The 21,354-nt window shown below is 45.9% G+C and overlaps 1 protein-coding gene across 1 annotated transcript in view; it reads left to right on the top strand.

The window, feature by feature from the left end:
• Positions 1 to 5,300: 5,300 nt before the first annotated feature.
• The window catches only part of LOC133446612 (cohesin subunit SA-2-like), a 40,925-nt gene continuing 24,871 nt past the window's right edge, over positions 5,301 to 21,354 (top strand). Inside the window, exons 1-14 of the mRNA XM_061724685.1 lie at positions 5,301 to 5,365; positions 9,428 to 9,512; positions 9,663 to 9,803; positions 10,843 to 10,939; positions 12,084 to 12,160; positions 12,236 to 12,307; positions 13,596 to 13,800; positions 14,412 to 14,560; positions 15,273 to 15,346; positions 15,447 to 15,570; positions 15,678 to 15,776; positions 17,374 to 17,453; positions 17,583 to 17,690; positions 19,734 to 19,839. Of these exons, the coding sequence (XP_061580669.1) occupies positions 5,316 to 5,365; positions 9,428 to 9,512; positions 9,663 to 9,803; positions 10,843 to 10,939; positions 12,084 to 12,160; positions 12,236 to 12,307; positions 13,596 to 13,800; positions 14,412 to 14,560; positions 15,273 to 15,346; positions 15,447 to 15,570; positions 15,678 to 15,776; positions 17,374 to 17,453; positions 17,583 to 17,690; positions 19,734 to 19,839 (1,467 nt within the window). The 5' untranslated portion in view covers positions 5,301 to 5,315. The remainder of the gene's footprint in view (positions 5,366 to 9,427; positions 9,513 to 9,662; positions 9,804 to 10,842; positions 10,940 to 12,083; positions 12,161 to 12,235; positions 12,308 to 13,595; positions 13,801 to 14,411; positions 14,561 to 15,272; positions 15,347 to 15,446; positions 15,571 to 15,677; positions 15,777 to 17,373; positions 17,454 to 17,582; positions 17,691 to 19,733; positions 19,840 to 21,354) is intronic.

Raw genomic sequence — 21,354 nt, 5'->3', positions numbered from 1 at the left:
GAATGGCCCAAAGGGCAATGTTGCTAGCATTTTGCTAACAAGCTAAAGTCGCAAAAGTCCCACTGCGCACCAGCGGGTGTACAGCATGACCCCGCTCTGATGTGGAAAAAAAAATCCCCAAAAACTAAAACGCGGCCGGAAAAACGAGGAAAAACATGAAAATGAAGGCGATATATTAGTATCTAGAAAAGGTTTCCCTTTTCTTATTCTTATTCCGCACTTTTTTTCGTCCGTTAATGCGGCCCGAACCGGAACGTGCACCCATGCATGTCATACATCGTTGGATGCGTCTCCATCGTGCCTCGATGGGCATTACTTTTCTCAGTAATAGGGGTTACCGTGGCAACGCTAGTTGCCAAAAAAGCAAAGAAAACGGCGAAAATTCAGACGCTTATTGCTCGGCCGAACTTTATCGTAGAGACATCGTTCAAACTTTCAAACACTCGGCCCGATTGTCCCTAACCGACCGTACAACCTTATTATGCCAAGTATTACAGTTTTTGTGATATTGACCTTTCATTTTTTTTTTTTTCCGTTTGACTTTGGACGCTTGTTGCTAGGCAACAGGTTATCGTAGAGACATGGTACAAATGTTTCCCGACTCGGCACGCTGTGGCCGTCAACATACTCAAATTTCATGAAGCTGGGATTTAAGGAAATTTTATGTCAAAATCCAGGCCACATGGCCCCATTCATTCGGATGGAGTTTTTTATCATGGTGAAAAAAAAACCTATCCGTTAACGTAGCCTGAACCGGAACATGCACCCATGCATGGCATACATCGTTGGATGCGTCTCCATCGTTCCGCGATGGGCATTACTTTTCTCAGTCAAAAGTGTTACCTTAGCAACGCTAGACACCAAAAAGCAAAAAAAAAAGGCGAAAATTCGGACGCTTATTGCTCGGCCGAACTTTATCGTAGAGACATTGTTGAAACTTTCAAACACTCGGCCCGATTGGCACTAAAGGACCCTACAACCTCATTATGCTAATTACTACAGTTTTCGCGATATTGACCTTTCATTTTTTTTTTAATTTCTGTTTGAATTTGGACGCTTGTTGCTAGGCAACAGGTTATCGTAGAGACATCGTACAAATGTCCCCTGACTCGGCACGCTGTGGACTTCAACATACTCAAATTTTATGAAGCTGGGATTTAAGGAAATTTTATGTCAAAATCCAGGCCAAATGGCCCCATTCATTCGGATGGGGTTTTTTACCATGGTGAAAAATAAACCTATCCGTTAATGTAGCCTGAACCGGAACATGCACCCATGCACGGCATACATCGTTAGATGCGTCTCCATCTTGCCTCGATGGGCATTACTTTTCTCAGTCAAAAGCGTTACCGTGGGGACGCTAGATGCCAAAAAGCGCGCCCCATTAATAACTATTGGGAGCACAGGAATGAATGCAATACAACCGTAAACACCTCAAACTGACATAGAACCACCCTAAACACAACCACTACAGCCCCAAACCAAAGCAGCAAGAGGGGACGAATGGGCGGTAGGGCATGCCCATATCAAAATTTCCAGAAATTTTCTAGTTGTAGGTTATAATTATAAAGATTTGAACAATTGGCAAAACGTCTGATAATTACCTCCCCTTTACCCCGCAATTAGAAAGTTGGACCACACCCCCTCACATATACCTCCTCACACACCACCACACACCTCCACTCACCGACAAAGACCTGCGGTGCGTCTGAACAGTATATACTCAAAAAGTATACTTTAGTTCGGCACACTTTTGAGTAAATATCAGTAGTATTTATGCATTAATTGGGACGTACTACTCAGAGACACACGGCACTTCCTGCCGTTGGGAGGGGGAGTTGTTACCATGGTAACAGCAGCAGTAGGAGCTGTTACCATGGTAACAACTCCTGTGACAGCAGCAGTAGCAGCTGTTACCATGTTGTTGTTGAAGTTGTTTATTTCTAGTAGGATAAGCCCCTTGAGTTGTAACAACTCGTTTACGGGGGGGTCCTACAGTCCTGCTGTTAACAGTAGCAGCACCGCTCCGCTCTTTCCCGTTTATTCTGGCCCAATCAAGATGACATTATATAATATTATTATATACGAATACTATATTAATATTATATAATAATATTATTATACTTAATATTCTCTTGGCTTGGCTTCGCGAACGAAGATTTTATGAAGGGGGCTGTCCACGTCGACTGCAGGCATGCTCAGGGCTGACAAGCCCGATGCGGGACAGACAGGTCCGGCCGCAGCGGCTGCAGTCAAAGGTCACGTCATACTTATGACATATACGTATGACTTAGCAACCAAACATCACTGCATTGCTTTGTGGGAAGTTTCTGCTCGGCTAGTGTCCATCAATCCACACCAATACATTTCTCCAGAATGAGTATGGATAGTACATACTACTGAGTATGGATACTACATACTACTGAGTATGGATAGTACATACTATAGAGTATGGATAGTACATACTACTGAGTATGGATAGTACATACTATAGAGTATGGATAGTACATACTAATGAGTATGGATAGTACATACTACTGAGTATGGATAGTACATACTATAGAGTATGGATAGTACATACTAGTGAGTATGGATAGTACATACTACTGAGTATGGATAGTACATACTACTGAGTATGGATAGTACATACTATAGAGTATGGATAGTACATACTAGTGAGTATGGATAGTACATACTACTGAGTATGGATAGTACATACTAGAGTATGGATAGTACATACTACTGAGTATGGATAGTACATACTACTGAGTATGGATAGTACATACTACTGAGTATGGATAGTACATACTACTGAGTATGGATAGTACATACTACTGAGTATGGATAGTACATACTAGAGTATGGATAGTACATACTACTGAGTATGGATAGTACATACTACTGAGTATGGATAGTACATACTACTGAGTATAGATAGTACATACTATTGAGTTTGGATAGTACATACTATTGAGTATGGATAGTACATACTATAGAGTATGGATAGTACATACTATTGAGTATGGATAGTACATACTATAGAGTATGGATAGTACATACTATTGATATGGATAGTACATACTACTGAGTACGTACTAAATGTTTGGGATGCACTAAAAAATGTCACCTACTGTTTTTGCTGCTCATTAGGAGGAAGGATGGGATTTCGGACATAGTCTTTGTGTTTTTATTTATTTACATATTTGTCCTTCAACCCAAAGTAACTGCAGACACAAAAGTCCAGTTTTTTTTATTTGTTTTTTTTTATTACTTGCTTTGAGCCAGTGGCAACAAAATTTCATCCCACTTGTACTTGGTCTTGTACGACGATAAAGTGAACCCTGAACCGGGAGGTCGTGGTAGTTGGTGATGGTTAGTGATAATTAGTGATAGTTAGTGAAAGTTAGTGATGGTTAGTGATAATTAGCGATAGTTAGTGAAAGTTAGTGATAGTAAGTGAAAAATGTACGTTTTACGTCTCATTTATTCATTCACACACGCACTAATATACTTGGGAAACAGTTAGGCACCAAATATAATATATTTAATTTTCTCAGATGGCAAAAATAAGAACTTTATTGATCCCACATAGGAGTAATTCATGTTATATCAGCTATAGAGAACAAGGTAGTGCCGAAAAACTATATATATCCCCCTCACAAAAATAAGAAAAATACAGAAACATATTTTCTCATCAACAAAACATATTTTTAAATTTTCAAGTAACAAAATAACATATTTTAACTATTTTTCTGATTTTTTCAATTATTTTATTGTCTGAAAAATGGTTCAAATATGTTATTTTGTTATTTGAAAAAATTGTAATTTGTTTTGTTGATCTATTTTCTATATTTTTCTTATTTCTTATATTTTTCTATGTGTCGTCTCGACCCAAATCTGGCGGCGGGGAGGGGGCGGGGCATCAGAGCTCAGTGACGCGTCATCCAATCAGAGCAGGTCCAGGCTCGGCAGCCAATCAGAGCAGGTTAGGTTGTGCTGGAGCTTGACTGTGAGCTGCAGAGACGGACGGTTCAGAATCCTCCAAAACCTCCGATTAACGTGATTAAAATGATTAAAACTATGATTTAACAGTTTTAACAGTTTTAACTGTGACATTACTGCGGTCAGAGTCAGGACGGTAAGTTTGTCAGAGCTGTTTGTCTCTGCTCGCCCGTTGGTCTGCTTTGTTGTGTAAATGAAACTATGTGTTATTATTGTTTAGTTTCAGTAACGGACAGTAACGGAGAGTAATAGAGTAGTAACGAGTAACGTGTAACGTTCACTCTGCATCTCCTGTGTTTGAGCTAAACACCTAGTTTTAATATTTAACAGCTGGACTGGACATGTGTAGCAGAAATATCTACAATTCAGTTCTTCCACAATCTCAGATTTCAACATCATTCAAGTGTTTATGTTTCTAACTACAGAAATAATTACAGTTTCTAATCACAGATATCTATAATTCAGTTACAGAAATCTGTGAATTACTGATTTCTGCAACTGAATTACGACTAACTGTAATTCCAGTTTCAGATTTCTACAGTTTAATTCTGACTATAGTCCTAATTCCAGTTCAACATATCTTTAATTCCCCTCAATTCAACATATCTACATCGTCCTTTCTAAGATAAGATAAGAAAACCTTTAATAGTCCCACAGAGGGGAAATTTGCAGATTACATCAGCAAAGGGGATAGTGCAAAAACAAGAGGCATCAATATAATAGTAATAACACAGTAATAATAACACACTATAAACAGTAAACTGGTATATACAATAATAATAATAAGAAGAAGAAGAAGGAGAAGAAAAATAAATAATAAGAAATACTAGTATATAAAAAATAACAGACGGATATTTACAGATGTTATTTACATAATTGCACGTTGCAGAGAATGATATTGCACATTATTTTCTAGTTTGTATATTTATTGTCAGGTTGTTATGTTTGTGGTCTACTGTGAGCAGTGCTGGTTGTGTAGTCTCACAGCTGCAGGAGGAATATATAATATATATAAAATATTTAAACACGTGCATGAGCCTCGTCCCCTGGAGTAACATCTATTTGCACTCTTCCTCTTGTGTCCAGGTCCTGGTGGAGGTCCTGGTGGAGTTCCAGGTCCTGCTGAGGTCCTGGTGGAGGTCCAGGTCCTGCTGAGGTCCTGGTGGAGGTCCAGGTCCAGGTGGAGGTCCTGGTGGAGGTCCAGGTCCTGCTGAGGTCCTGCTGAGGTCCTGGTGGAGGTCCAGGTCCTGCTGAGGTCCTGCTGAGGTCCTGCTGAGGTCCCGCTGAGGTCCAGGTCCTGGTCCAGGTCCAAGATGATTCCCGAAGCGTCGGCTGCTGCTTCATCCGGGTCCTCGGAGGAGAGGTGAGATCTGAGGAAACATTCATTGATTGACTTGTTTATAAACATGTTTGTGGACACATTAGATCAGTGTCTCTTAACCTGGGGTCCGGGCCCCCCCAGGGGCGCCAGAGATCTCTGGGGGGGGGGGGGGACTTTGTCTGCTTTGAGGATATGCAGTTGTAAAAATTATATTTAAATAAATAAAAAATCATAATAACACATCTAATGGAATACTGTAATCCAAGTCTGTATAAACCCACGTAGTATTTTAAAATGACTCAATTCAATTAATTTATCGAAAAACATGCTCTCGCTCTGTTCTTAGGCGCATCATAATCATTCTCATGTTATTTATCTCAGGGAATATACACCCCAACCCGGGCCCAGTTAGTACTATGCATGCTGTCCCTATCCTGACCTTTAATGATTTCTGTGACCGCACATGTATGGGCTTCATGCATATTAACATTCGCAGCCTGCTACCCAAACTCGATCTGTTGAAAACCTGGGTTCACACGGTTACACCTGATGTTCTTGCTATCTCTGAGTCTTGGCTTAAGAAAAACATCGCTAATTCTGACATTTTAATACCAGGTTATAATATTTTTCGCCAGGACCGAGCTACTAAAGGAGGTGGGGTCGCTCTCTATGTTAAAGAGCATCTGCAATGCACTGTTTCTCTGTCAAAATCTGTTCCTAAGCTACTTGAACTGTTAGTATTGAAGATCAAATTGTGCAATAACTTCTCTCTCTCAGTTGCTGTCTGCTACAGACCACCCTCTGCCCCACTTTGTTCTCTAACTGTTCTTAGTGAACTTTTGGCCCCTCACATCTCTTCTGAGTTCATTTTACTAGGGGACCTGAATTGGGACATGACAAACCCCCCAGATCTGGTCGTTCAGCAGTTTGACGCCCTAAACCTCTACCAAATTATTTCTGAGCCCACCAGATTCAATCTAAAATCTCCCTCTTCTGCTACGCTGATTGATGTTATCCTCACGAACACCCCCTCTAATTATAAATCTGGTGTCTTCAGTCAAGACCTGAGTGACCACTGTGCTATTGCCTGCACACGCTCCAGTTCCTCAGTCAAGCGCCCACCTGTGATCGTATCCAAACGTTCCCTGAAGAACTTCGACCCAGAAGCCTTTCTCCATGACTCTGCTGCAGTGAGCTGGGATAAAATGAATTCTCTCCCTACTGTTGAGATGGCCTGGTCCTCTTTCAAATCAACATTCAGTCAGATTGTTAATAAACACGCCCCTCTTATAAAATTACGGATTAAGAATCGTTTCAGCCCCTGGTTTTCCCGTGATCTTGCTGCCTTAATCCGCCAGAAGAACACTTTATGGCGAAATGCCCGCTCTTCCCAGTCTCCAGCCGATTGGCTCGCCTTTCGGCAATGCAGAAATAAATGCACTCAGGCCGTCAGAAAAGCCAAAGTCACTCATTTTATAGATAAATTTGCATCCTGTGGCTCTGATGCCAAGAAGTTTTGGAAAACGGTTAAATCCATGGAAAATAAGCTCACTTCTCCCCACCTTCCTAATGCTTTGACCTTTGACAACACTGTTGTTACTGACAAGTCTCTCATGGCTTCCCTCTTCAATCAGCACTTTGTTAATTCAGCTCATGTTTTATCTACTAAACCCTCCACTGCTGCTCACTCTCCTCCTCCTCCACCCTCACCCACATCCACCAGCTCTGGCACTTTCTCCTTCAGACCCATCTTGACTTCTGAAGTCTTAGAGAATCTCTCCAAGCTAGACTCCAATAAGTCAGCTGGTTCTGATGGGCTCGACCCCAGATTCTTAAAAGCAGCTGCTCCTGCCATTACGGTTCCCATCACACGGCTCTTCAACATGTCTCTGGATCAGTCCACCTTTCCCATAGACTGGAAATCTGCTCTCGTTTTCCCCCTCTTCAAAGGGGGCTCCAGCTCTGACCCCAACTGCTATAGGCCTATCTCCATCCTGCCGTGCCTGGCCAAGGTCTTCGAGAAACTGGTTCACAAACAACTCAGCGACTTCCTAACCTCCAACAACATCTTGTCCTCCTCACAGTCTGGATTTAGGCCAGGTCATGGATGCACCACTGCTACACTGAAGGTCCTGGATGACATTGTCTCCTCTCTGGACTCCAAGCAGACCTGCATCGCTGCCTTCATTGATCTCTCCAAGGCCTTTGACTCCGTCACCCACCCCATACTCCTGCAGAGGCTCTCCAACATTGGTCTTTCACCCCACTCCTGCAACTGGTTCTCCAGCTATCTACACCACAGAGTCCAGCAAGTCAAATCTGAAAATTTCATATCAGCCCCTCTCACCATCACCAAAGGGGTTCCTCAGGGTTCCATTTTAGGCCCAACACTATTCTCCATCTACATCAATGACATAACCAGGTTTGCCGGCAACTCAAGAATCCATCTATATGCCGATGACACCATCCTTTACTCTGAGGGCCCGTCCCTCCAGTCCGCTGCAGCCACACTACAACACAGCCTCACTTCCGTTGAACAGCACTTCCACAGTCTCCAGCTCCGCCTCAACACCAAAAAAACAAAATGCATTGTCTTTGTCCGGAAACACACTCCCACCACTGTTCCTAAATTGTTCTGCGCTGACGGCTCTGAACTAGAGTTCGTATCCACCTACAAATACCTTGGCCTCTGGTTGGACTCGTCCCTCTCTTTCTCCACCCACATCAAACACCTACAGTCCAAAGTCAAAGCTCGTCTGAGCTTTCTTTACCGGAACAAGACCTCCTTCACCCGTGCAGCCAAACACTCACTTGTCAAAATGACCATTCTGCCCATTTTCGATTACGGTGACACCATTTACAGAATCGCACCTCACTCTACTCTGAGTAAACTGGACCCACTCCATCATTCCGCCATCCGTTTTGCAACTGGGGCTCCTTTCACCACTCACCACTGCGACCTCTATAACCTGGTAGACTGGACCTCCCTTCACACCAGACGGCTCCATCACTGGTTTCTGCTCATCTTTAAATCTATCCTCGGCATTACTCCTCCCTACCTCTCCTCTCTTCTGCACCTCTCACAACCTGCCCGCACTCTAAGGTCCAGCGCCTTCATCAATCTCTCCATTCCCAAAGTCCGCACCACCTTTGGGCGCAATGCCTTCCGGTTCGCTGCAGCCTATGACTGGAACACCCTACAAAAAACCCTTAAACTTTCTGTTCTCACTTCCATCTCCACCTTCAAACTACATCTTCTATTAAGTACAACCGACTCCTGCACTTGTCTTTAGTCCTCCTTCAGGCATACTGACTGTTTTACTTGATTAATTGTTTTATCTTTTGTATTATGTTTTAATGTCTTTTTGTGTATTTATATAACCTTGTTTTTTCATCTTAGCTCCCTCCCCTTACCCCCCTAGGCTGCATTTGTAAATAAGAAATTTGTTCTTAATCTGCTTGCCTGGTTAAATAAAGGTTAAATAAATAAATTTATTAAGGACTGCACAACAAGTCGGCAGAATTTGCTTTCGGCACAGCATAGTGCCAGCACATAGTCCTGTGTGGCAACAAACATCAGTTTATACATTTAACATACGTGATAAAACGTAATAACTTATTATTATATCATTATCCAACATTTAATCATACTACTACTCCGACAGGTTGTTAAAGGAAAAATGTTAATAAATGTTGCTCTCATATTAAAAGAGACATTTTTCAGAAATATTTTTATGTCCTTGCAATTATTTTCTGTCCGTATTTTATACATTGGTGACACAAAATGAAGTGAGAAAGACAAAGTCATATCTGTACAGGGTAAACCAAAGAGAAATGTTTAAAAAAAACATAATTAATGTTCATTTTTTCAATTAAAGGTTTGTAACGCATAACTTTACTCTATTGGTGCTAGTACGTACGGGTCGGGGACCCGGCTGGTGTTAGACACAAGAAGGGGGAACAGGGAAAAAAGGTTGGGAACCACTGCACTAGAGGACACGTTAAAGGATACGTTCATAGACACGTTCGTGGAGACGTTTATAAACATGTTCATGGACACGTCCACGTCCTCAGACGTGTCCTCATCTCAGTGTTTGTCCCCAGAGCCACCGGTGATGCGGAGGCGTCCTCGTCTGGAGCTGTCAATCAGTCGGAGGAGGACTCGGGGACGGAGAACCAGCAGAAGGTGGTGGGTGCTGGACGTCTCTGGGAGACACGTTTGGACAGGAGTAGGACCGTCAGGGACAGAAGTCCCGTTTCAGGGACAGAAAGTCCCGTCTCAGGGAACTTAGGGACGTGTTGGTGGATCTAATCTAGTCCCCCTCCTATCCCCCTGCAGAGACGGAGGAAGAGACCTCACCGTTTCTCCGAGAACTTCAAGACCAAGCGAGCGCGCGGCGGCGGAGCGGGACGAGGACAGAGGGACGCCGAGGCCGTCACCCTGTTCCAGGTGGTCACCATGGGACGCAGCGCCATGCAGGTGAGGACGTCCTCCTCCCGGGACACACCTGTCCTCCTCCTGGGACACACCTGTCTCCTTCTGCTGCAGACTAAGGGCCAATCCCAACACACCCCCTACTTTCTACCACTAGCCCTAAAAAGAAGCCACAGATTTTAGGGCCCTTGAATCTTCCCAGGTCTGTCCCAAAACTCCCACTACTCCTACTTTCAGCACCACCCCTAAATTTAGCTCATGGAGAATTACCGCTGGTTGAAATAAATCATTTAGGAAAATAAATGTTGGTTTAATAGATGAAATCTAACAGTTGTAGCTACGCTTGTTAAGAAATTTGCTCAGAAAATTTCGAGATGAGAACGGCCGGCTGCCGGCTCCGGAGCTGATTTATGGTTCCGCGTTAAATCGATGCAGAGCCTACGGCGTAGGGTACGGCGTAGGGTACGGCGTACGGCGCACGTCGCCGTGTAACCTATGGCGTAGCTCTGCGTTGGTGTAACGCGGAACCATAAATCAGCCTTTATTCTGGCGAGATCTGAAAAGACTTCGCAACAACGGGCAAGCGAGTGATTATGTTCATTCACTGAGTGAATATTATGAAAGTAAAATATATATTTCTCTCTACAAATGTAATCAAAACTCATTTTTATGCAGAAAATAACTCAAAATATAGATTTTATTCACAAAAAAATAAGAAATTTCCGCCATGTTTTTTTTTGGATTCAGTCCGCAAATGACGACGAAAAGCATTCTGGGTAATTTTTCTGTCCCTAGATCAGCTAGTGAGGATCGGAAATCCCTCGATCCGTAGGGACAGATTCAGAGACTACACTCGTTTTCTCCACTCCCCCTAGGTGGAAAGAGGAATTGGAACCACTGCCCTCACGGGAACATTTAGGGGTAGGACTGAAAAGTAGGACTAGGGGGGGACAGGGCCTAAAGGGGAGCAGACCTGGAGGGACGTCTGTCCTAGAGGGACGTCTGTCCTAGAGGGACGTCTCCTTCATGTCTCCCTCTTCTCAAACCTGAAGCAGGACATAACCCGTCCCCTCCGTGTCCCCAGGCGGTGATCGAGGACTGGGTCCAGGCCTACGGGGGGGACAGAGACTCGTCCCTGCTGGACCTCATCAGCTTCTTCATCCAGTGCTCGGGATGCAAAGGTGAGGACACGTCCCCACGTCCCCACGTCCCCCCCGGCCGGGGACCCTGAAGGTCACGTGTCCCTCACGTGTCCCTCACGTGTCCCCAGAGCTGGATTAAATAAATGGACTACACTAGGCAGACTGTGATTTTTGGGCCCCCTCCATCGATGTTATTTATGAAATCTTAAACTTACCAAAGTTACTAATAAAAGTTAATTCACATTTTACATAGCATAGTCATAGTGAAGTTGGTTCTTTGTATTCTAAAATAAGTCATGTGTTGTTTATTAAACAGTCTATCAGACCATTTTTTGATTTTTATTATTTATACGTTATTACATCGCTCTATTAAATTATCCTTATCTTATCGATTGCGAGTATCATTGTTAAGGTATTAGTACCAGTTAATCACCAATAGGTGTCAGCATTGCTATGTAAACAGAGTAAAATAAGATAAATGTTTTAAGCTATTGCATTTTGCAGAAAATCTTAATTAAATGTGTTGATTAAATTGAATAGTTAAATAAGAAGTGTACTGTAGTATGTATGTCTGTATGTGTATGCGTATGTATGCGTATATATATGTATGCATACTAAATATAGTAATAATGCACAGGCTCTGTCTGGGCCCCTCCCCTGCCAATCAGGCCCTAGGCACATGCCTAGTTTGCCTTTGCGTTCATCCGGCTCTGCGTGTCCCTCACATGTCCCTCTCGTGTCCCTCTCGTGTCCCTCACGTGTCCCTCTCGTGTCCGTCACATGTCCCTCACCTGTCCCTCACACGTCCCTCTCGTGTCCCTCACATGTCCCTCTCGTGTCCCTCACGTGTCCCTCACGTGTCCCTCTCGTGTCCGTCACATGTCCTTCACCTGTCCCTCACGTGTCCCTCTCGTGTCCCTCACACGTCCCTCACCTGTCCCTCACACGTCCCTCACCTGTCCCTCACCTGTCCCTCTCGTGTCCGTCACATGTCCTTCACATGTCCTTCACATGTCCCTCTCGTGTCCCTCACATGTCCCTCACCTGTCCCTCTTGTGTCCGTCACATGTCGTTCACCTGTCCCTCACGTGTCCCTCACATGTCCCTCACGTGTCCCTCACGTGTCCCTCACATGTCCCTCTCGTGTCCCTCTCGTGTCCCTCACGTGTCCCTGTCCTCTCAGGTCTGGTGGCAGCAGAAATATGTCGGAGTGAAGAGGATGGAGACGTCCAGAGCAAGATGGTGGAGACGCTGGACGAGGTGAGGGGACACGTGCACCATGCTGTCCTACCGGAGCATGTCTCATGTCCATGTCTCTATCTCATGTTTCTCCAGGACGCTGGTCTCCAGTATAAGAAGTTCCTGGCGTTTCCCTGGATCCTGACGGTCACATGGCCCCTGGACACGGTCGGTACTTCCTGTACGGTCAGGTTAGGTTAGAGTTAGGTCAGGGTTTAGGGTAAGTTTAGGACTGAGTTAGGTTTGGTTAAGCTTGGGTCAAGTCAGGTCAGGTTAGGGTGAATTAGGATTAAGGTTAGGTCAGTTTAAAGTGGAACTAAAGTGGAACTTTTCTTGCTTTAACATTTGTAAGGTGGTCTCTCCTCAGCAACTCAGAGAAGGAGTTTCGTAGCGATACACCGCTACGAAAAAATGGCGGAAGCTCCTGCCGGCGAAGTTGTTGTTGTTCCGGCCAGAGTTAGTTGTTAGTGGTTTCAGCATCAGAAAAAAAATACATCTTCACACTGAGTATATACACCGTATTAAGGTGCAAAAAACGCCTCAGCAGCACACAGCTCAACAGACATCAAAAACATACACAAACAAAACAACATCATAGCTTATGGGTATGTTTGGTATGGGCAAGTCGGGGGGGGGGGGTCCCGGCACAGTTCATCCAAGTGAGGGCCGCGGCAGCTGGTGCTCAAACCCGACGTCCGTGTCAGGGGGGCTGATAAGAGGGGGGCCAGGGAAGGCGTTGAAGATGTGTGGTTATCAGTGAGTGTGTGTGTGTGTGTGCGGTAAGTCTGTGAACCTTCGCTCAGAGCTGCTCCTCAGCCAGTGTCCTTGATCTTATCAGACGGCTCGGTACAGTTCTGTAAACAAGTCCACAGATGTTTTGTCGTGGGAGAGGGGAGGGTTAACTGGGGGGCAGAGTCATCTTGTTTACATTCCTCCAGGGAGATTGTGACCGGAGAGGCCTGCCAAGCCGCTCTGTCAAGGGCAAATTAAAGAATCAACAATTTCTTGAAGGCAGGCAGACTCCAGTAATTTTCAGTCTGCCTTTAGTCTCTGGTTCATCAATGGCGACTCCAATCAGACGAATTTGTGATCACTTCCCGCCAAGCCGAGCTTCCAACTTCTCCAAGGTGTTGTCAATTTTGCCAATGAGCTCAAAGACCGCCGCTAACCTGCGATTCTGTTCGAGAATCGCATCTAGCTTATGGCCCTGCTCTCCCAGTGTCAGAGTCTGAGCATTGGTCGCCTTGCTTGACCCTTCAGCCACGTCCGGCTGCTCTGAAAGAGCCAGAACAGCTGTCAACGTATTACGCGTTTGTCCATACACAAGTAATCCCCCCCCTCCGATCAAGAGGATGATCAGAAGAAATCCTGCTATCATAATTCCAATTATCCTGAAGGTTCCAGCTGGAACCTCCTCCCTGAAGGTTTGTTTCTCTGTTCCTCCGTGTCTCTGCAGGACACGGCCGAGTACCCTCTGGTGCAGTCCGGCCCGTACGGCCGCTGGTTCCACTCCGAGTTCTGCGACTTCGTCTCGGTCCTGGTGTCCCAGTGTCAGCGCGGCGTCCTGTTCGACGGCTACCTGATGAACACGCTGATCTCCCTGCTGACCGAGCTGTCGGACTCCTACATCCGGGCCTTCAGGCACACCTGTACGCTGGCAGGTGAGACACCTGTACGCTGGCAGGTGAGACACCTGTACGCTGGCAGGTGAGACACCTGTACGCTGGCAGGTGAGACACCTGTACGCAGGTGAGACACCTGTACGCTGGCAGGTGAGACACCTGTACGCTGGCAGGTGAGACACCTGTACGCTGGCAGGTGAGACACCTGTACACAGGTGAGACACCTGTATGCTGGCAGGTGAGACACCTGTACGCTGGCAGGTGAGACACCTGTACGCTGGCAGGTGAGACAAAAGAGCGCTGAAAGTTCACGACTGCTTCAAACCGGAAACTGGAAATGCGTTGCTTCCAAGTGAACCAATCACAGCCCTCTCGTCTGCGTGTGGTCTGCGACCTCGACGCAGAGTTACAATTTTCGGGAGGTGACGTCAGTGACGGCGTGTGTTCTGCATTGACGCGTACCACACGCCGTATGCACGGCGTCGTTTTGATGCAGAACCAGAACTCAAGCTTAACCACCTCTGCTCCTCTCTGCTACTCTAACCAGCTCTCTCTCCTCCCATCAGCCGTGAAGCTGCTACTCTAACCAGCTCTCTCTCCTCCCATCAGCCGTGAAGCTGCTCCTCTAACCAGCTCTCTCCTCCCTGCAGCCGTGAAGCTGCTCACCGCCCTGGTGGGCGTCGCCCTCAGCCTGGCCGGCGGCGTGGAGAACAGCCAGAAACTGTTGGACGTCCAGAAGACCAAGACGGGCAGACAGAGGAGCGCACAGCTGGACAAGATCCAGAGGAAGATCACCGAGGTAACGGGGGCCGGGGGGCCGGGGGAGACGGGGGAGACGGGGGGGGTTGGTGTGAGAACGATTCCAACCTCATTATCAACAATTCATGTTGATAATCCTAAAGATGGCTGTGCTAAGGAACTTTTAAATATTCCTGATAATTTTGGGCTTTACCAGCATGTCACAATCCAACACATAACAGAGGACACGTATTAGATTTAATTATCTTCCAAATGTTTAAATATCCCAGAGGTTGTGGTGAACGATGTTGCTCTTTCTGATCACTACTGTGTTTAAAATGGCCACCGTTGCCAATCCTATGAAAACACCTGTGCATTATTCACCCAGGGGTTTAGACCATCACCAACCCTTCCCTCAGTTCTAGTTGATGACCTCGTTAACAGTTTCAGTTCCAATGTTGTGACTGTTATTGATTCTATCACCCCAATCATATTTGTCAGAGATTATTGATAGAAACAGTAATAATGTTTTCTGTGGTACAGACTGACCAACCCCACAGTCTCAATCCCCCCTGAACTGCTGTCTGAAATGGCCTGCAATGACTTCGCTGCCTTTTTCACAAACAAAATATTACAGATAAGTAGGGGTGTAACAATATATCGTGCCACGAAATTTCGTGATACAAAAACGTCATGATTTTTGGATAATGATATTGATGTGAATAATGATACTGATCTGAATAATGATGCCGGTCCTCTGTTGTTTCACTCAGCTGCAGGAGCAGCAGGCGGAGGTGGAGAGCATGATGGACGTCGTCTTCAAGGGCGTGTTCCTCAAGAGATACCGGTAGGGAGGAGGGGGGGCTGGAGAGTGTGTGTGTGTGTGTGTGTGTGTGTATATTCATATGTATGTGTGTGTGTGCGTGTGTGTGTGTGTGTTCATGCAGGGACGTGCTCCCGGAGATCCGGTCTCTCTGCGTGGAGGAACTGTCCTTGTGGATGAAGCTGAGCAGCTCCGTGTTCCTGAACGACAGTTACCTGAAGTACCTGGGCTGGATGCTGCACGACAAGGTGGGGGGGGTAAAACCTGAGGGGGGGGGTATTCTAGACTGGACTCTGATCTGGTCTAGACCAGGTCCTGGTCTGACTCTGATCTGATCTTCTGCGTCTCCTTCCAGACGGCGGACGTGCGTCTCCGGAGCGTGGCGGGTCTCCAGAACCTCTACGGAGATTCTCTGCTGCTGCCCAAGCTGGACCTGTTCACCAGCCGCTTCAAGGTGCTGCTCCTCCTGGTCCTGGTCTGGTCTGGTCCTGGTCCTGGTCTACACCTGGTCCTGGTCCTGGTCTAAACCTGGTCCTGGTCTAGACCTGGTCCTGCTCAGACCTGGTCCTGGCCTAAAACAACGGTGTAACGCGGAACCATAAATCAGCCTTGAAGGTTTCACGCAAGCGCACGTAAAACTCATTATATATATAAAAAAAAGTTCATCCAAGTGATTGCCGCGGCTTCGTGGCGCTCGAAACCCGGAGACTGCGTTGTGGGGGGGCTGATAAGGGGGGGGGGGGGGGCGGGAAGGCGTTGAGTTGAGGGAGGTGTGTTTATCAGCAAGTGTGTGTGAGCGATGAGTCTGTGAAACTTCCCCAGAGCTGCTCTCAGCCAATGTCCTTGATGTTATCAGACGGCTCGGTCAGTTCTGAAACAGGTCCACAGATGTTCCTGAGAGGGGAGGGTTAGTGGGGGCAGAGTCACCTTGTTTACATTCCACCAGGGAGATTGTGACCGGAGCGATCGGCCAAACCGCCCTGTCAAGGCCAGATTATAGGATCAACAATTATATTGAAAGAAAACAGGCAGACTCAATTTTCCGTCTGCCTTCAGTCTCTGGTTCATCAATGGCGACTCCAATCAGATGAATTTGTGATCAATTCAATTCCCGCCAAGCCGAGCTTCCAACTTCTCCAAGGTCTTCTCCATCTTGCCAATGAGCTCAAAGACGCCGCCAGCCTGCGATTCTGTTCAAGAATCACATCCAGGTTGCGGTTTAGCTCTCCCAACGTTAAAGTCTGAGCGTTGATCACCTTGCTTGTCCCTTCATCCACGTCCGGCAGCTCTGAAAGAGCCAGAACAGCTGTCAACGACTTACGTGTTTGTCGATATACTAGGAATCTCCCCACTCCAATTAGAAGAAATCCTGCTATCATAAATCCAATTTTGAAGCATCTTCAACGTCCTCGACAGACAGAATCACCAAACACAACGGCTTCCAATGTTTCCAGGAATCCATTGTGTATCCAGAAAAAAACATCCCATCGGGGCAGGAGGGCTCCCTTACCCCCTGACTTCTCGTCGCAAAAATTTGGTCAATTATGCTGAGAGACCAGTTAATCAATTCCATGATTGTAGAGTTTCGGAGGAGTGAAAAGGAGAGGCTCTAAAAAGACAAGACAGGAGAAAAAGCAGCGGCAGGGCAGATAGGGAGCGAGAGGGAGCAGAAAAGCGTCCGCCTTCACCGAGAGCCGGAAGATGCAAATACAGTCATCATGTTGTTTGCATTAACCATTAATGGTATGAAGTGGGCTTGTAGAGGGCGGGGTATGAGGAGAATTCACCTGCGCAACCTTCCAGCTGGACTGTGGTTTATAAAGCGAACATTGCGTGCACACCGTTTTATAAATCCGGATTTTTTTTTGCGCACGCCATTTTCGGCTTTTGGGTTTACGTGCACTTTTAGTATGAATCCTACACACTCTTTTATAAATGAGGCCCCAGAACCTCCTAACCCGTGTCTGTTCCAGGACCGGATGATCTCCAGAACTAACCTGTGTTTGTTCCAGGACCGGATGATCTCCAGAACTAACCTGTTTTTGTTCCAGGACCGGATGATCTCCATGACGCTGGACAAGGACAACGAGGTGGCGCTGCAGACGCTGAAGCTGCTGCTGAACATCTCCAGGTGGGACTTCCATGAGTCTGCTCTTCTTTCTGCTCTTCTTCATCCACACGTCTGCTCTTCTTCATCACCGTCTGCTCTTCTTCATCCTGACGTTCTTCTCTTCTGTGTCTCCACGGTTCTTAACTGCAGGACGTCTGATGATCTTCTCTCCGAGGACGACTACCAGCAGCTCCTGCAGCTGGTTTACTCGTCACAGCGCCCTCTAGCGGTGGTGGCAGGAGAGCTGCTCTACTCCAGGTACCGTCACCTCCGTCACTAAAAACATCTCCGTCACCTCCGTCACTAAAAACACCTCCGTCACCGGGAGAACAACGACCCGCCGGGTTTCTGCAGCAGATCTGGTTTGTGGTTCCCAGGTTGAACCACATTTAAATTACTGTAATATTTATTTGGTGTAATACTTACTTATCCTAGTCATCTAAAAAAATGAGAAGTTTTACTGAAAAAAATGATCCGTTTCATCTCCTGGACTGGATTTAACTCACCAACTCGCCACCTGTTTGCCCACTATGGTATCAGAATCAGAATCAGAATCAGAATCAGGAAAAGCTTTATTGCCAGGTCAGACATAAATCAGAGAACTTGACTCCGGTTCACACCGATGGCACCATTGATACGGACGCCATTTTTTAGAGGAAGGATGACACTGGGATGGAGGAGGAGGGAAAAAAAAGGCATCTTCACACTGTGTATTAATACCTGGTGTCAAGGTGCAAAAAAACACCTCAGCACAGAAAAGCAACATACACACAACGGAACAACATCATAGCTTGTGTGTATGGGGGGTGGGCAAGTCGGGGGGGGGGGGGGATCCCGGGCACAGTTCATCCAAGTGAGGGCCGCAGCCTTCGTGGCGCTCGAACCCGAGCGAGTGTTTGTGTGTGCGGTGGTGTGTGCGATGAGTCCGTCCGTGAACCCCCGCCCAGAGCTGCTCTCAGCCAAATGTCCTTGATGTTATCAGGCGGCTCGGTCAGTTCTGAAACAGGTCCACAGATGTTCCTGAGAGGGGAGGGTTAGTGGGGGCAGAGTCATCTTGTTTACATTCCACCAGGGAGATTGTGACTGGAGCGATCGGCAATTGTGCTGAGAGACCAGTTGATCAATTCCATAATTGTAAATTTCGGAGGAGTGAAAAGAAGAGAACTCTGAAGACGAGACAAGCAAAAGCAGGGAAGGTTGATAAGGAGAGGAACAGAAAAAGCGTCCGCCTTCGCTGAGAGCCGGAAGAAGAAGTTCTTCACCTTAAAGAATAGAACTACTTCCATAATGCCTGTACAATTTATCAGGTGGTCTCAGGTTTGAATCACAGACTAACTCCACTCATCCCAATCTCCATTGGTCCCCAGCACACCCACAATACGAGACATAAACACCTTATTGTAGGAAAACAACGTAAACTTGTGGGAACAAATATGAGTGTTGTGTGTCGGGGAAACACAGATCTGGAACGAGTTGAATGAGCCTTAAAAAGTCACAGTCCATCTGCAGATTCAAACGCCAGTTAAAGAAACAATTGTTAAGCTCATATGTAAACTCCGGGATCACAAAATGTTTCATGTGTTCAAGTGTTTGTAATGTTATGTCGTAATGTAAGTGGTAGTCTAGTGTAAAGTGCATGTTGTATTGTTGAGTGTGTATACAGGACTGTCTCAGAAAATTAGAATATTGTGATCAAGTTCTTTATTTTCTGTAATGCAATTAAAATAACAAAAAAGTCATACATTCTGGATTCATTACAAATCAACTGAAATATTACAAGCCTTTTATTATTTTAATATTGCTGATTATGGTTTACAGTTTAAGATTAAGATTCACAGAATATTCTAATTTTTTGAGATAGGATATTTGAGTTTTCTTAAACTGTAAACCATAATCATCAATATTAAAATAATAAAAGGCTTGCAATATTTCAGTTGATTTGTAATGAATCCAGAATGGATGACATTTTTTTTTTTTTATTGCATTACAGAAAATAAAGAACTTTATCACAATATTATACATTTCTGAGACAGTCCTGTATAAGTGTAAGTGCATGTTGTATTCCTGTCTAATGTATTTATGTTCATTGGCTCCGACCATAAGCTTTTGATTCTCCAGGAGAACAATTCACATGTGTGTGTGTGTGTGTGTGTGCGCGCGCGTGCGTGCGTGCGTGCGTGCGTGCGTGCGTGCGTGCGTGCGTGCGTGCGTGCGTGCGTGCGTGCGTGCGTGCGTGCGTGCGTGCGTGCGTGCGTGCGTGCGTGCGTGCGTGCGTGTGTGTGTGTGTGAATAAATAAACAGGTTGCTGGCTGCTGGAACTGCTGGAGCTGCTGGTGGAGAACGGTCTGAAGAGCAGCAGAAGTTCTCGCGGCTGAAGGCTCTGCTGAGCTTCTACCAGGAGTCGGAGGTGAAGAGCGTCACACGTCCCGGTTCTGAACCGTTACCGTCACACGGCCCGGTTCTGAACCGTTACCGTCGCACGGCCCGGTTCTGAACCATCACTCTGGCAGCAGGACAAACGTGACTAGGGCTGAAACCATTCCTCCAATAATATTCCAGTAATTCATTACAAAAAATGATGGAGGAATGTTCTCTGCCTCGAGGAATCGTTTAATTTTGCCGGTATTTGGCCCGGACTAGGTTTAATGCGTCAACTCGCTGACGCCGCGCACGTAAAGGAAGAAGAAATAGGCGGATATGTTTGGTTTTAACTAAAAGAAAAGGCAGAAAATGTCCCTCCAAAAGTGTGGGAGACGACTGTCGATGCATTTAATCTGTAAAAACACAGAGCTGTAGAGCGATGAGGGTGAAAAATAAAAACGTAATAAAGCTAACTGGGTAGTTTTCAACAACACTGCCAAAACTCAAAATCTTATACTTTAACTTAAAACTTAACTAGAATTTAAAATGTGCTTGACACAAATGAAAGTTTCATTGAAACACGAGGGAAAAACACCTACATTTTTAAGTGATGTGTGTTATCAGGTGTAATGGCATTTTTAGGTTAGAAATAAGAACATTTCTTGGTAAGATCCTTAGGGGTAAATCCACAAAGAACAGATTGCGCCCGCAAATAGCGCTGTGAATTGCGCTGCATTAGCACCCGCAATTTGCCCTGCTTTAAGGTCCTATTCACAAAAGACTTTGCTCTAATGATATACCGGCGCAAACACGCCCATAAAGTTTTGCGGCTGAGTGCAATTTGCACTTGTCTGAGTGAGCGGAGCTGTTTCCAGTGTTCTCCATATTTCAGCACACAGATTGGTCCATAATGAAAACTGCAGAAATAAAAAATAAAGTCGAGCCACAGTGAATTTCACTGAGATCTGAGATCGAGATGTTGTGGATGAGGTGGAGGACAGGAAAACGACATTATTTGGTGGTCACAGTAAAAGTAGAAAAATAAATAATATAAAATAAAGCGAGTGAGTAGCAGAACGCCGTTGCTGCGCGGAAGGCCGTGAGTGCCCCGGCGCAACAGGGGGGACATGTCCCCCCGTCTTTTCAAAATCATGTTTTTGTCCCCCCCACTTTTTACAGTTTAAAAACTAACGGTAGGATCAGCCATTAACTGCAAATCACACCCTGTGAGAAGGGCCCGGCAGACCCGCTTCACCCCCCCGCTCCCTCTCCTCCTCTCCCGTCTCCCCTCAGAGCTGCTCAGGGCGGGTTTATGGTTCTGCGTCACCAACGCAGAGCCTACGGCGGAGGTGTGCGTCGCCGTGTACCCTACGCCGTAGGCTCTGCGTTGGTGACGCGGAACCATAATTTAGGCTTACACCCGCACGTAAAGGTTTCACGCGCGCGTAAAACTCATTATATATATAAAAAAATCTGTGTCCCTTTAGGGAAGAATTGAGGGGCTCCGTGGAGCCCCTAAACGCTCTAGGAAGCCCCTCATTTGTTCTGTCCTAAAGCGGTG

Source organism: Cololabis saira, chromosome 6, assembly GCF_033807715.1.
Source record: "Cololabis saira isolate AMF1-May2022 chromosome 6, fColSai1.1, whole genome shotgun sequence".
NCBI classification, from domain to species: Eukaryota; Metazoa; Chordata; class Actinopteri; order Beloniformes; family Belonidae; genus Cololabis; species Cololabis saira.
The sequence above is the reverse complement of the archived record's forward strand: the minus strand, read 5'-3'. Positions and strand labels throughout refer to the sequence as shown.